At 48.9% G+C, this 14,370-nt stretch overlaps 1 protein-coding gene across 1 annotated transcript; it reads right to left on the reverse strand.

Annotated features, from left to right (window-relative positions):
- Positions 1–12,662: 12,662 nt before the first annotated feature.
- LOC125540041 (protein IRX15-LIKE-like) lies at positions 12,663–14,131 on the reverse strand. The gene has a single exon (XM_048703613.1). It carries the CDS (start codon positions 13,847–13,849, stop codon positions 12,899–12,901), a length of 951 nt encoding a protein of 316 aa, XP_048559570.1. The 5' UTR covers positions 13,850–14,131; the 3' UTR covers positions 12,663–12,898.
- Positions 14,132–14,370: the final 239 nt, after the last annotated feature.

Here is a 14,370-nt window from a genome sequence, read left to right on the forward strand (position 1 = left end):
AGCCTGGCGTGCCTCGTGTCCGTCCAGGGTGCTCAGGATTCCCGAGGGCCATTGTGAGCTCGTCGTTCTCTCTATCTGGAAAGAACGTCCCTTGCTGCGCTGCTTCGATATACTGCTGAAGCTTCCTTACTGGTATGTCCATTTGATCGTTTGTCCAAATGCACTTCCCTGTTACAGGGTCCAAGGTTCCGCCAGCCCCGAAGAACCAAGTCCGGCAACGGTCTGGCCAGTTAATTGTCTCTGGTTCGATCCCTTTATCAACCAGATCATTCTCAGTCTTGGCCCACTTAGGCCGGGCTACGAGGTAGCCACCTGACCCCGTGCGATGGTGATGCTTCTTCTTCGCAGCATTTTGCTTGTTTGTCGCCGACATCTTCTTACTCTTTTCCGATGTCTTGTGGGCCACAAATGCGGGCCAGTGATCTCCAATTGTGGTGTCTCTTTATTTTCGACAAACTTATTCATCTCTTTCTTCCACCTCCTGAATAGTTCTGCCATCCTCTGAAGAGCAAAAGACTTGATTAATTGCTCTTTAACTGGCTTCTCTGGATCATCCTCTGGCGGTAGGGTGAAATTTGACTTCAGCTCAGTCCGAAGATCATTTTTCTGCATATCATTGACATAAGACACCTCAGGGTCTTCTGTAGCCGGCTTTAACCATTGTTGGATGCTGATCGGGATCTTGTCCCTAACCAAAATCCCGCACTGAACAACAAATGCGCTCTTTGTCCGGAGGGGTTCAATCGGTTGGCCGTCGGGCGCGATTGCTATGATCTCAAACTTTTCATCCGAGCTCAACTTTTTCTTCGGGCCTCGTCTCTTTACCGAAGTTGTGCTCGATCCAGAGGGCTAGAAAAAAGAACAAAGACTTAATTAATATGTGTACATACCAAAACAATGAATGCATCAATTAGCTAGTCAGCAGAAGCTTAACTAATATATATACCTGGCCGGACTCGGTTCGGTCACTGGAGACGTCATCACGGTCTCCTTCTTGCACCGGCATCAGGTCACCGGAGCCGTCCTCACGGTCTCCTTCTTGCACTGGCATTAGGTCACCGGAGCCATCATAATCATAGCCAGCTGCTTCCAGACCATCGGTGTTGTTGAGAAACAACGAGACGACGACATCACTTCCTCGTGCGATTATGTCCCCCAACAACTCTTCTTGTACTTCGTCTCGGGCGGTGTCCATAGTTTCTACAAATAATGACAACATGGCAATTATTATTCAAACATGACAGATGGATATATTAGTGGCAAACATAGAACTAATATTAATTAGTGGCCTCGACGCTGCTTCTCTAGGGTTTGGGGTGGCCTCGACGCTGCTTCTCTAGGGTTTGGGGTGGCCTCGACAACGCTTCAAGGATAAAAAAAGAAGAGGAAGAAGAAAAAAAGAGGAGAAGAAAGAATAGAGGAGTTCTTAATAGCAAGTATCGTGGGTGTGAGATACATGTGGCCGTCGGCGTCGGACACTACATCCACGTCCCACAAGTGACGTGGGCGTCGAAGCCCGCGCCACTTGTGGGACGTGGATGTAGTGTCCAACACCGACGGTACATGTATCTCACACCGACGATACTTTCTATTTAGGGTTTCTCCTCTACCGCTCGGTGACCCTCGATGACCCTCATTCCCGATGATGCTTTATTTATTTTATTTTCTTTTGTTTTTTGCTTTATTTTTTAATTCTTTATGCTTTTAGTTTTAGAAAAATTATAAACTTTTTGTTAATGCCATTAGTTTTCAAATTTGAAAACACTTTTTTTGTTTTTTTATTTTCTTTGTTGCTTTATTTATTTTATTTTGTTTCTACTTACAACAAAATACTTATTGTTGCTATTTTTTCCAGTTTTTTGTTTTGTTTTCTGCATTATTTATTTTCTTTTGTTTTTTGCTTTATTTTTTTATTCTTTTTGCTTTTAGTTTTAGAAATATTATAAACTTTCTGTTAGTGCCATTTTATTTTGTGATTAACTTTACTATAAAAATAGTTTTTTTCCTGTTTTTTTATTTGTTTTTTGCATTATTTATTTTCTTTTGTTTTTTGCTTTAATTTTTAATTCTGTTTGCTTTTAGGTTAGCAAAATTATAAACTTTCTTTTAGTGCCATTAGTTTTAGAAAAATTATAAACTTTCTGTTAGTGCCATTAGTTTTCAAATTTGAATAGTTAAAATTTGAATTCTTTGAAAATTGTTTGAATCACAAGTTTATGATTAACTTACTAAAAAATGAGAATAGATGCGCTTATAGAGAAAATTCAACCTAAATTCATAGTAAATTTCTATGAATTTCAGAGAAATTCACTATGAATTTAGGTTAAACTTTTCTCTATTAGGGCATCTATTTTTACTTTGAGAGGAGCTCAACAAGGCAGATAGGGAAGGGCTTATAAACCGGTGTGAGCCCCCTTCGGTTGGCGAGGTGGGACTAAACTCTGCCCGCAACGAGGACCAACCCTTTAGTCCCGGTTTGTGGCACAAACCGGGACTAATGGTCATGGGCCAGGGGCGAGGAGCAAAATTATAAACTTTCTGTTAGTGCCATTAGTTTTAGAAAGTTGAAAGTTGAAAGTTGGCATGGGTCAGGGACTAATGGTCATGGTATTACGAGGGCCGAACCATAAGACATGAAAGCATTTCAAATGAACTCTGAAAAAGTTGAAAGTTGGCATGGTATCATAATTTCACCTACATAGCATGTGCATGTACAAAACGGACAATGATAGCATGTTCGTGTGTTACAAAGTTGGCATGGTATCATCATAATAGTTGCGGGAGAAAGTCTTCACTTTTTCTTCGCTTGTGTCATTTGCTTATTGCGCCGTAACCATGGATAATCTTCATTGTTTATCAGGATGCTTGGGTCAGCCTTGACATTGAAGGGAGGAATTTCATGAAACTTTTTCATAATCTTCAGACATGTCTGTCTTGCCGTCCACTCCCAGGATGTCCCTTTTTCCTGAAAGAACTATGTGGCGCTTTGGCTCATCGTATGATGTATTCGCTTCCTTATCTTTTCTTTTTCTCGGTTTGGTAGACATGTCGTTCACATAGATAACCTGTGCCACATCATTGGCTAGGACGAACGGTTCGTCAGTGTACCCAAGATTTTTCAGATCCACTGTTGTCATTCCGTACTGTGGGTCTACCTGTACCCCGCCGCCTGACAGATTGACCCATTTGCACTTAAACAAAGGGACCTTAAAATCAGGTCCGTAGTCAAGTTCCCATATGTCCACTATGTAACCATAATATGTGTCCTTTCCGCTCTCGGTTGCTGCATCAAAGCGTACACCGCTGTTTTGGTTGGTGCTCTTTTGATCTTGGGCGATCGTGTAAAATGTATTCCCATTTATCTCGTATCCTTTGTAAGTCAATACAGTCAAAGATGGTCTCTTGGACAACAAGTACAACTCATCACAAACAGTGTTGTCACCTATGAGACGTGTTTCCAACCAACTGCTGAAAGTCCTGATGTGTTCACATGTAATCCAGTCATCGCACTGCTCCGGGTGTTTGGAGCGCAGACTGTTCTTGTGTTCATCGACATACGGGATCACCAAGGTAGAGTTCTGTAGAACTGTGTAGTGTGCTTGAGACCAAGAATATCCGTGCCTGCATATTATTGAGTCTCTTCCAAGAGTGCCTTTTCCAGTCAGTCTCCCCTCATACCGCGATTTAGGGAGACCTATCTTCTTAAGGCCAGGAATGAAGTCAACACAAAACCCGATAACATCCTCTGTTTGATGGCCCATGGAGATGCTTCCTTCTGGCCTAGCGCGGTTACGGACATATTTCTTTAGGACTCCCATGAACCTCTCAAAGGGGAACATATTGTGTAGAAATACGGGCCCCAGGATGACAATCTCGTCGACTAGATGAACTAGGACGTGCGTCATGATATTGAAGAAGGATGGTGGGAACACCAGCTCGAAACTGACAAGACATTGCGCCACATCACTCCTTAGCCTTGGTACGATTTCTGGATCGATCACCTTTTGAGAGATTGCATTGAGGAATGCACATAGCTTCACAATGGCTAATCGGACGTTTTCCGGTAGAAGCCCCCTCAATGCAACCGGAAGCAGTTGCGTCATAATCACGTGGCAGTCATGAGACTTTAGGTTCTGAAACTTTTTCTCTGGCATATTTATTATTCCCTTTATATTCAACGAGAAGCCAGTCATAAGCTTCATACTGAGCAGGCATTCAAAGAAGATTTCTTTCTCTTCTTTCGTAAGAGCGTAGCTGGCAGGACCTTTATACTGCTTCGGAGGCATGCCGTCTTTTTCGTGCAAACATTGCAGGTCCTCCCGTGCCTCGGGTGTATCTTTTGTCTTCCCATACACGCCCAAGAAGCCTAGCAGGTTCACGCAAAGGTTCTTCGTCATGTGCATCACGTCGATTGAAGAGCGGACCTCTAGGTCTTTCCAGTAGGGTAGGTCCCAAAATATAGATTTCTTCTTCCACATGGGTGCGTGTCCCTCAGCGTCATTCGGAACAGCTAGTCCACCGGGACCCTTTCCAAAGATTACGTAGTGTAAATCATTGACCATAACAAGTACGTGATCACCGCTACGCATGGCGGGCTTCTTCCGGTGATCTGCCTCGCCTTTGAAATGCTTGCCTTTCTTTCGACATTGATGGTTGGTCGGAAGAAATCGACAATGGCCCAGGTACACATTCTTCCTACATTTGTCCAGGTATATACTTTCAGTGTCATCTAAACAGTGCGTGCATGCGTGGTATCCTTTGTTCGTCTGTCCTGAAAGGTTACTGAGAGCGGGCCAATCATTGATGGTCACGAACAGCAACGCCTTAAGGTTAAATTCCTCCTGTCTGTGCTCATCCTACGTACGTACACCGTTTCCATTTCACAACTGTAAAAGTTCTTCAACTAATGGCCTTAGGTACACATCAATGTCGTTGCCGGGTTGCTTAGGGCCTTGGATGAGAACTGGCATCATAATGAACTTCCGCTTCATGCACATCCAAGGAGGAAGGTTATACATACATAGAGTCACGGGCCAGGTGCTGTGATTGCTGCTCTGCTCCCCGAAAGGATTAATGCCATCCGCGCTTAAAGCAAACCATACATTCCTTGGGTCCTTTGCAAACTCATCCCAGTACTTTCTCTCGATTTTTCTCCACTGCGACCCGTCAGCGGGTGCTCTCAACTTCCCATCTTTCTTTCGGTTCTCACTGTGCCATCGCATCGACTTGGCATGCTCTTCGTTTCTGAACAGACGTTTCAACCGTGGTATTATAGGAGCATACCACATCACCTTCGCAGGAACCCTCTTCCTGGGGGGCTCACCGTCAACATCACCAGGGTCATCTCGTCTGATCTTATACCGCAATGCACCGCATACCGGGCATGCGTTCAGATCCTTGTATGCACCGCGGTAGAGGATGCAGTCATTAGGGCATGCATGTATCTTCTCCACCTTCAATCCTAGAGGGCATACGACCTTCTTTGCTGCGTATGTACTGTCGGGCAATTCGTTATCCTTTGGAAGCTTCTTCTTCAATATTTTCAGTAGCTTCTCAAATCCTTTGTCAGCCACAGCATTCTCTGCCTTCCACTGCAACAATTCCAGTATGGTACCGAGCTTTGTGTTGCCATCTTCGCAATTGGGGTATAACCCTTTTTTGTGATCCTCTAACATGCGATCGAACTTCAGCTTCTCCTTTTGACTTTCGCATTGCGTCCTTGCATCGACAGTGACCCGGCGGAGATCATCATCATCGGGCACATCGTCTGGTTCCTCTTGATCTTCAGCAGCTTCACCCGTTGCAGCATCATTGGGCACATCGTCTGGTTCCTCTTGATCTTCACCAGCTCCCCCCGTTGCAACATCACCGTATTCAGGGGGCACATAGTTGTCATCGTACTCTTCTTCTTCGCCGTCTTCCATCATAACCCCTATTTCTCCGTGCCTCGTCCAAACATTATAGTGTGGCATGAAACCCTTGTAAAGCAGGTGGGAGTGAAGGATTTTCCGGTTAGAGTAAGACCTCGTATTCCCACATTCAGTGCATGGACAACACATGAAACCATTCTGCTTGTTTGCCTCAGCCGCATCGAGAAACTCATGCACGCCCTTAATGTACTCGCAGGTGTGTCTGTCACCGTACATCCATTGTCGGTTCATCTGCGTGCATTATATATAATTAAGTGTCCAAATTAATAGAAGTTCATCATCACATTAAAACCAAAGTGCATACATAGTTCTCATCTAACAACATATAGCTCTCCAGAGCATCTAATTAATTAAACCATACATTGAAACTATGTAAAACATTTCAATGCGAAAACAAATGCGGTCATAATCGCAACCAAGGTAACAATTGATCCAACGGCATAATGATACCAAGCCTCGGTATGAATGGCATATTTTATAATCTTTCTAATCTTCAAGCGCATTGCATCCATCTTGATCTTGTGATCATCGACGACATCCGCAACATGCAACTCCAATATCATCTTCTCCTCCTCAATTTTTTTTTCCTTCAACAAATTGTTTTCTTCTTCAACTAAATTTAACCTCTTGACAAAAGGGTCGGTTGGCATTTCCGATTCACATACATCCTACATAAATAAAATCTATGTCACGTTGGTCGGCATAATTTTCATAAACAATAAATGAACCAATAGTTATAAAGATAATATATATACCACATCCGAATCATAGACAGGACGAGGGCCGACGGGGGCGGATACCAAAACCATCACACTATATAAGATGCAATAATAAAAGTAAGAAAATAATACAAGTATCTATGTAAACATACAAGTAAGAATATTTTTCCTTTCAGAAAGAAGATAAGAACAAGAGGCTCACCACGGTGGTGCCGGCGATGAGCTTGGCGCGGGTGATCGACGGCGGTGAAGACGGGGACGGGGCGTGACGGACCCCTAAACCTAGACAAATATTATGGAAAATGGAGCTTGGAGGTCGAGTTTGGAGAGGAGAAAGCTTAAGTAGTGTGGCTCGGGCATTCCATCGAACACCTTGTGTGCATAGGAGGTGAGCTAGAGCACCACCAAGCCCTCTCCCCCTCGGCCAGAGAAAAACAGAGCACTGGGGTGCTCTACTCGCGAGCGAGGGGTATATATAGGCACCTCATTGGTCCCGGTTGGTGACATGAACCGGGACTAAAGGGGAGCCTTTGATCCCGGATCAAGCCACCAACCGGGACCAATGGTGGTGGGCCAGGAGCGAGGCCCATTGGTCCCGGTTCATCCCACCAACCGGGACCAAAAGGTTCAGATGAACCGGGACCAATGGCCCACGTGGCCCGGCCGGCCCCCTGAGCTCACGAACCGGGACCAATGCCCACATTGGCCCCGGTTCTGGACTGAACCGGACTAATGGGCTGACCCGGCCTGGACCAAAGCCCTGTTTTCTACTAGTGAGAAGCCGCGGAAGAAGCCCGCGGCCCCGCCCGCCGCCGTCGCCGAACCTCCTCCCGCCGCGCACGAGGTGTTCGAGGAAATGGCAACCCCATCCTCGTTCATGGACCTCCTCCAAGATGCGGAGGTGGACCTCGGGGCTCCGCCTCTAGAACCCTTTAGGGTTGGTGACGACTTGGAGGAAGATGAGGAGGATGAAGGGGATGACGAGGAGGAGGTGGCCGAGATAGGGGAGGAGGCATTAACCGCCACTTCCCGCCCACACGCGCGGTCGACAAACTACACCGAGGCGGAAGATATCCTCTTGGTTCATGCTTGGACAGCTGTGGGGATGGATGCAAGCACCGGCACCGATCAAACCGGTAAACGGTATTGGCAAAGAATCGAGGACAACTATTGTAGGATCAAGCCGAAGAATAGTGGGTTCATCTCTCGCACTTACCGGTCGCTTCAAGGCCGGTGGGAGTTGATGAAGCCCGCTTGTGCTCGTTGGAGTGCGGCCATGGACCAAGTGAGGGATGCACCACCTAGTGGAACCGTGGAGAGTGACTATGTGAGTACATATCTCTTCACTATTTTGATTATGTGTGTGTACTATGCTATTGGTGGGTTCTTATGTGATTATGTGTGGTTGATAGGAGACAATTGCCGGCATGAGGTACAAGGAGATGGCCGCTTTCAAGGGCAAGCCATTCCCATTTAAGCATGCTTGGGCAATTCTTCAAACCTTTGACAAGTGGAAGTTGAGGGATCAAGAGACCGCACCCAAGAAGTCGGCAATGCTTAGGATGGATGATAGTGAAGATGAGGAGGAGAGGAACTTGGGAAAGCCCGAGGGAACCAAGAAGGGCAAGCTAAGGGTGAAGATGGAAGGAGAGGCGTCAAGCCTAAGGGAGAAAATGGAGCACATGATGAAGGCAAGAGAGGAATTGACAACGAAGACATTTGAGACGAAGCTTCTTATCACCGAGAAGAAGAAAGAGGTCAAGCTTGCACAAGTTAAAGCAAAGCGCAAGGCCGACTTGGAGGAGAGGATGATCAAGCTCAAAGAGGCAAAGGTATGGAAAGAACTCATGGTGGAAGAGAAGGAGCACATGATGATGTCCAAGAAGGACAAGGATGAAGATCAATTGCAATGGTGGAAGGACTACAAGGAGGACATCGCGGAGAGGAAGAGGATGTTCCGTGGTGCATCCTCTACTTTTCGAGGTGACACTCCGATGAGTAGTTGTGGCGATGGCGGTGTGGACGACTCCACCGGCGCCTATGGAGATGCTTGATGGAGCCCGTATGTGGTCTAGGAGACGGCGCCGAGGTGCAACTGTTTGGTGATGGTGCCGATGAGAGGGGGAAGATGATGATTTTGTGATGTAAACTATTAAACCGTGCATCAATGATTGTCATTTGGTAGTATGTTTAGAGGTTGATTGTGTTTTTGTAGTCATAAATTGTGAGATGTTAAATGATAGATTTAAAGGTTGGGGTTGAGGCAAAGACTAGAACCCTCAAACCCAACCCTTAAAGCAGTTTAAGGGTTGGGTTTGAGGGTCCTAGTCTTTGCCCCTGTTTTTCAATCCTTAAAAGCGCCGAAAATTAGCACTTCTCAACCTTTAAAACTGCTTTAAAGATTTGAGGGTTTGAGAGTTCTACTAAACATGCTCTAGTTCTGAAATTGACACTGCTACTAACACCCCATATAGGTGCACTGCACCGGCAGCATAATACCATGGATTTGCATTTTCATCGTCAGAAAGTTATCCAAAGATAGTCTGTACTTAGTAATCTGCAATTACGAGTCTATTATTATCACTGGACTAGGTTCACAGTTGCAAAGTGGTGAAGGCTTGCGCTGTGGTGAACAGACAAAGAGAGAGGGTATTTCGCTGAACACAAATGTCACTGTTTTGGATTCAGAATAGAACCTCAGATGAATATTTTTGTGTACATGATTCATGGTAAGACTAACTAAAATGTGGCAACCGACAAATACCTAAAGCATCCCAGCATGAATTCTCAAATAGGCCGCAAACATCCGGATCAAGCTGTCCCGATGTAGCTTTGCAGGCGTTCAGACCGTCGCCACATACGCGTCCGATGATCCCACCCAAAACCATATCCCACGCCCGCGTCCTCTCCCGCCCGGCAGCTTCGCTTCCCGCACCGTATTCATACCGACCCAAAGCGGACACGATCGGTCACTGGAGCCAGCATTGAAGCAGCGCGCCATCCGAGAACACCGTCTGCGCCGCGTCTGCTCAGTTTTCGCACATGTTCAATGCCAGAGCGACGTACCGTATGTTGATGGGAAAACTTTCTAATGCATTGAAGCCGGTTGTCCGTCCGCCCGCTTTTCAAACGTTACATGAACAAACACGATAAATTTCATGCAAACTGGACAATCTTCAATCAAACTAGATGAAATGCATGAAAAAATTAACATATTTCATTAAACAAAGCGGACATGAGATTTTTCAATAGAGCAAAAGTTCCTAGTCTAAATCTTCACCGGCCGTGGAAATGTCTGAGTTCCACATCCTGTTCTTTCCCACGTCCGGCGAGGAAGAGCAGGACATGGGGGCACGTCCGTGTCCCACCTCCCACTCTTCCTCGCCGAAGTCCGCTGCCTGGTCGCCGATGTTTGTTGGTGGCGGTCAGGTCGATGATTGACCTGGACAGCCCCGCTTCACAGTCGTCGCGGGCTGGCGCGAACGAGGAGACACTCATGATAGTGGTTGGAGTGTCTTTGTCCTCAACTGCCACCGCCTACGCCACCATCGCCTTGTAACCGGCACGCAACCTCGAAGAGCTGCTGGTCGACGAAGGTCGGGTCCTTCACGACCATGGCCGCCTTGCTCGCCGTAGACATGCCCATCCACTAGTCAGTGATGTGCGAGGAGGCCAAGGTTGTAGCGCGTTTGTCCCTCTGTGCCCTCCGGATGGGGTGAATGGTCTCCGTTGGATGTCGGCTCCTATATCATTGTCCGCAGACGCGTCCGGATATGTCCATGGACGCATACTATGTCCGTTTTAGAGGATAGCGTTGGAGATACCTTTATTTGTTTGTTTGTTTGGAAAAGTCGTCAGAGAATGTTTGTTCAGTAATCATTATTATTTTATCGAATACTTGGATCTTTCAATGGTCGATTTGGGCTGACCTGAACTTGGGCGCAGCCACTACTTTCCGCTCTGGACCTCCCACGGGCACGGCAAGTTGGCAATTGCTCAACCCGATCTGCCTCAACAACAACAACAACAACAACAACAACAACAAAACCGCTCAACCTGATGCGCTCAAAACAAAAAGCTCAAATGCGCCCAAATCAAAAACAAAACAAGTAAATTGCTGCTTTTTCAAAAAAAATTAAGTAAGCTGCTGCTTTAAAAAAAACTGCTCGATGTAAACGTGCCCTCTAACTAAGAGGAGCGCCCCCCCCCCCTGTTTAGTTTAACCCACAACGTTTGGTGCGATTATGATCCACCAATCTGGCTTCAACTACAAACACAGAGCAGCAGTTTAGTCCTAGTACTGCCAGTGTGCCTTGGATTCGACTTCTCTTGAGGCGCACAGATGCTTAGATTATTGGAGACCCATCGAGTCGAGCCCCGCGCAAGAAACGGAACGGGACCAGTCGGTGAGGGGTCAATGGAGCGCGTCCCACTCCCACGTCAAAACTCGGTCGGTCGGCCATGCGGGCCTAGCTTTTTTTCAGCACGTCACGGAGCCTGTACACACGGAAGCCGACTAAAATACGGCTCAAAGGCTCGCTCCCGGACGAGCAATCTCGGAACTCATCACTGTCAAGGCTAGCTTAGCTCGTTGACCAAGGAAGCAACAAGCGAAGACTCTTTCCTCTAGCTCGATCGCTACGTCGAACGAACGAACTCAGAAAAGTTGGACCGGAAATCGCCAAACTAGGGCCACTGCTTGCTTCACGCACCAATACTGCAGTAGGAGTACATGTCCGTAGCTTACATAGCTATTCAAGAACCAACCAATTCGTCGCACTAGTTTTATATAGTCACAAAGGACTGACAGATTGACAAACTGCCGGAGGTAGAAACGCGTAGTTACCCGTACTCTGGTCCGTGCAGAAATCCACCGAACGCGTCAATTCCTAGCTGCTACGTACGTATCACCGACTGCGTCCACCAAAATTACATTACATGCAGTCTTTCCGTGCGAGAACCCGTCAATGGGAATTCAACGGAAATTACCCTTGGCAACCACGACACCATCTACCACATTATTCTCCAGGGGAAATGAAAAGTGCTAAAGCAGGAGTATCAGCCTCTGATCTGATCGCTGCACCAGCATTTCGCTCCTAATTCTCCTATTCTAATCGGTGGGTTGGTACCAGAAAACCAGCACTAGTGCTCGCTCGCTCCGTCGCTCGCTCACGGTTCGTGTCCGGAGGAGGAGGGAGGGTGGGTGGCACGTCACCCGATCGACCGTTCCGGCTAATAAGAAGAAAAAAGTCTCTTGAGACCGACGGCACGTGGGGCAGGCTGTACCAACGCTCCTTCTTTTCCATACCCTGCGAAGTTAACCAAATCCAATTTATGATCGTCCTATGAGCTGTTGGGCACACACGATCGCGCACAGGCGCAAGCCGGTGACAGGCAGCACGTCCGAGCTGACCACTAACCGCCGCCCCCGTACCTGCCGGCGCCAGCGTCAGCGACCGGCGACAACGACGCCGCAGCGGCGGCGGGCAGCACAGTCAATCAAGTTGGGAAAAATTGCTTTTGATCTGTAGCACTGTCCCAATATCAAGTTTCTTTTAGTCTAGCAGAGATCACACATGTGCTCATTTGTATTGGCATCATGGTTGGTGTCTGATCACTGCCACGTAGACTGCACATGTTGCCCATGTTGGCATACCACAAAGGGTCAAGCCGAGGATACGCTATGCCCCCAGTTCGTTGAGCCGTCGGACGTTGCTGCGAAACATGGACATCTTCCACGGATCCAACGGCGCATCAGCCCAACGACAGCGACTCCAATGAACTGACTGCCGATCCGAGACACTTCTTGATCAGATCAGATCAAAGCAACGACGCCCTCGCTCATTAATGACCAAAATACGACGGGCAGATGAATATGATCCCACCACCTTTATTATCGAGCAACGCACGCAACCGGGCAGGGCAAAGGAAAATGTAAAAGCAACCCGATCGATGGATGGATGGATCCACCCACCCACCAGCACATGTCGAATCGATCCCAAGCAATCTGTCAAAGTGTAAATTAACCTCTACTATTTCAATTTTTTTTCGAGGCGATCAATCATGCCGTCACGATTGATTGTTACACTTTTGATCGAAGGAGCCTTTCTTGTTACAATTATTGTTCCCAAAAAAACAACAAACATATATTACTCGTATATGTCACAAAAAAGAAGAAGAAAAGAAATGATAATAACAAGAATTAGAGAGGAGAGGGGGGCGGCTAATTAATCAAAGTGCGGGTCTCGATTACTTGCGGCGGGTCTTCTCCTCGGACGTGGCCCGGCCGTCCTGGCCGGCGGCGCAGAAGGCGTCGGCGGGGCCGCCGGAGCGGATGACGTAGTGGGCGAGCGAGGGCGTGCCGCTGCCGGCGACCCGGTTCTCGTCGCACAGGAACTCCTTGCTCACCACCTGCTCCACCTCGAAGTTGAAGTCGTGCACCAGCACGTCCGTGGGGCCCTTGGCGGCGGTGGCGCCGGAGCGGGCGAGCACGGCCGTGGTGAAGATGGACGGCATCCGGCCGGGGGAGTTGGGGTTCCACCCGGACGGCCCGTCGATGAGCACCACGTCCCAGGGCACGTCGTAGAGCTCGTTGGGCAGGTCGTTGATGGCGAGCCGGCACTCGGAGAAGAGCAGGTTCTGCACCGGCCGGCACTCGGCGGCGCGGGAGCCGCGGGCCGCCTCCAGCAGGTCCCGGAAGTCGCGCACCTTGGTGGTGTAGGAGACGTCGTAGGCCTCCAGCCCCGGGTGGCGCGGCTCCAGGTACTTGACGTAGAACTCGTTCTCGTCCAGGTACACCGTGCGGCCGCCGTGGTTGAGCGCGAGCCAGAGCGGCGACTCGGCGCCCAGGCCGAAGACGAGCAGGTTGCAGGGCCCCCGCGCGCGCAGGATGGCGGAGATGGCCCGGATGTCCGTGTCCGTCATCCGGTGCGTGGCGTTGGAGAAGGAGGCGTAGTGGACCAGCGCGTCGAACACCGGCAGCGGCAGCGCCGCCCCGGAGCCGGCCGCCGCGTTAGACGAGGACGACGAACCCAGGCGCGAGCCGGAGGACGCGGCGGAGGCGAAGCCGGAGGAGGTGTAGAGGAAGGTGAGGAGCGTGGCGAAGGCGAAGCAGGAGGCGAAGACCAGCAGCAGCACCCGCCGGGGACCCGTCGCCGCCGCCGCCGCCTGCAGCTTGTCCCGGCTGCCGATGGACTTCATCGATCGCCCAAGGAGCTGCGTGGGGATGGAACGATGGGAGAATCAATCGGCGTGGCTGAGCTGCGTGGGGACGGAGACCGTGGGGAGGAGAGGGGAAAGGTCAGCTGGCCTCGTGTGTGTGTGTTCTCTCGGTCGACCCAGCTTGGCTCAGCTCGGATTGGGGGAGGAAGGTGCGATATTTTGGTGGGTTCAAGTAGCAGGGGAGTGAGTGGAGGCTGGGGAGAGTTGTTACGCTGTCTCGACGCCATCTACCGCGTCGGGTTGGGTCGGGTCGGGGCACGTTGTTCGTGCGGAGGAAGAGGGCGTGGTATTATTTGGCTGGTGTGTGGCTTTTGCATTAGTTTTTGGCGGGTGGGTCGCTGCTGACTACTGAACGCTGTGACGGAGCCCGTAAAGTCTGGCCTTGTAGGAGGACGTACGTACTCTCGGGCTGGTGTCATCATGGTATGAGCGTGGGGCTCTCAGAGGAGGACGCGGTGTGTGTGTGTGCGTGTGTGTGTGTGTGTGTGTGTGTGTGTGTG

Source organism: Triticum urartu, chromosome 2 (assembly GCF_003073215.2).
Source record: "Triticum urartu cultivar G1812 chromosome 2, Tu2.1, whole genome shotgun sequence".
Taxonomy (NCBI): Eukaryota; Viridiplantae; Streptophyta; class Magnoliopsida; order Poales; family Poaceae; genus Triticum; species Triticum urartu.

What these genes read in the sequence shown, in the direction of transcription:
- LOC125540041 (XM_048703613.1), bottom strand. Translation starts at nt 13,849, where the DNA reads ATGAAGTCCATCGGCAGCCGGGACAAGCTGCAGGCGGCGGCGGCGGCG.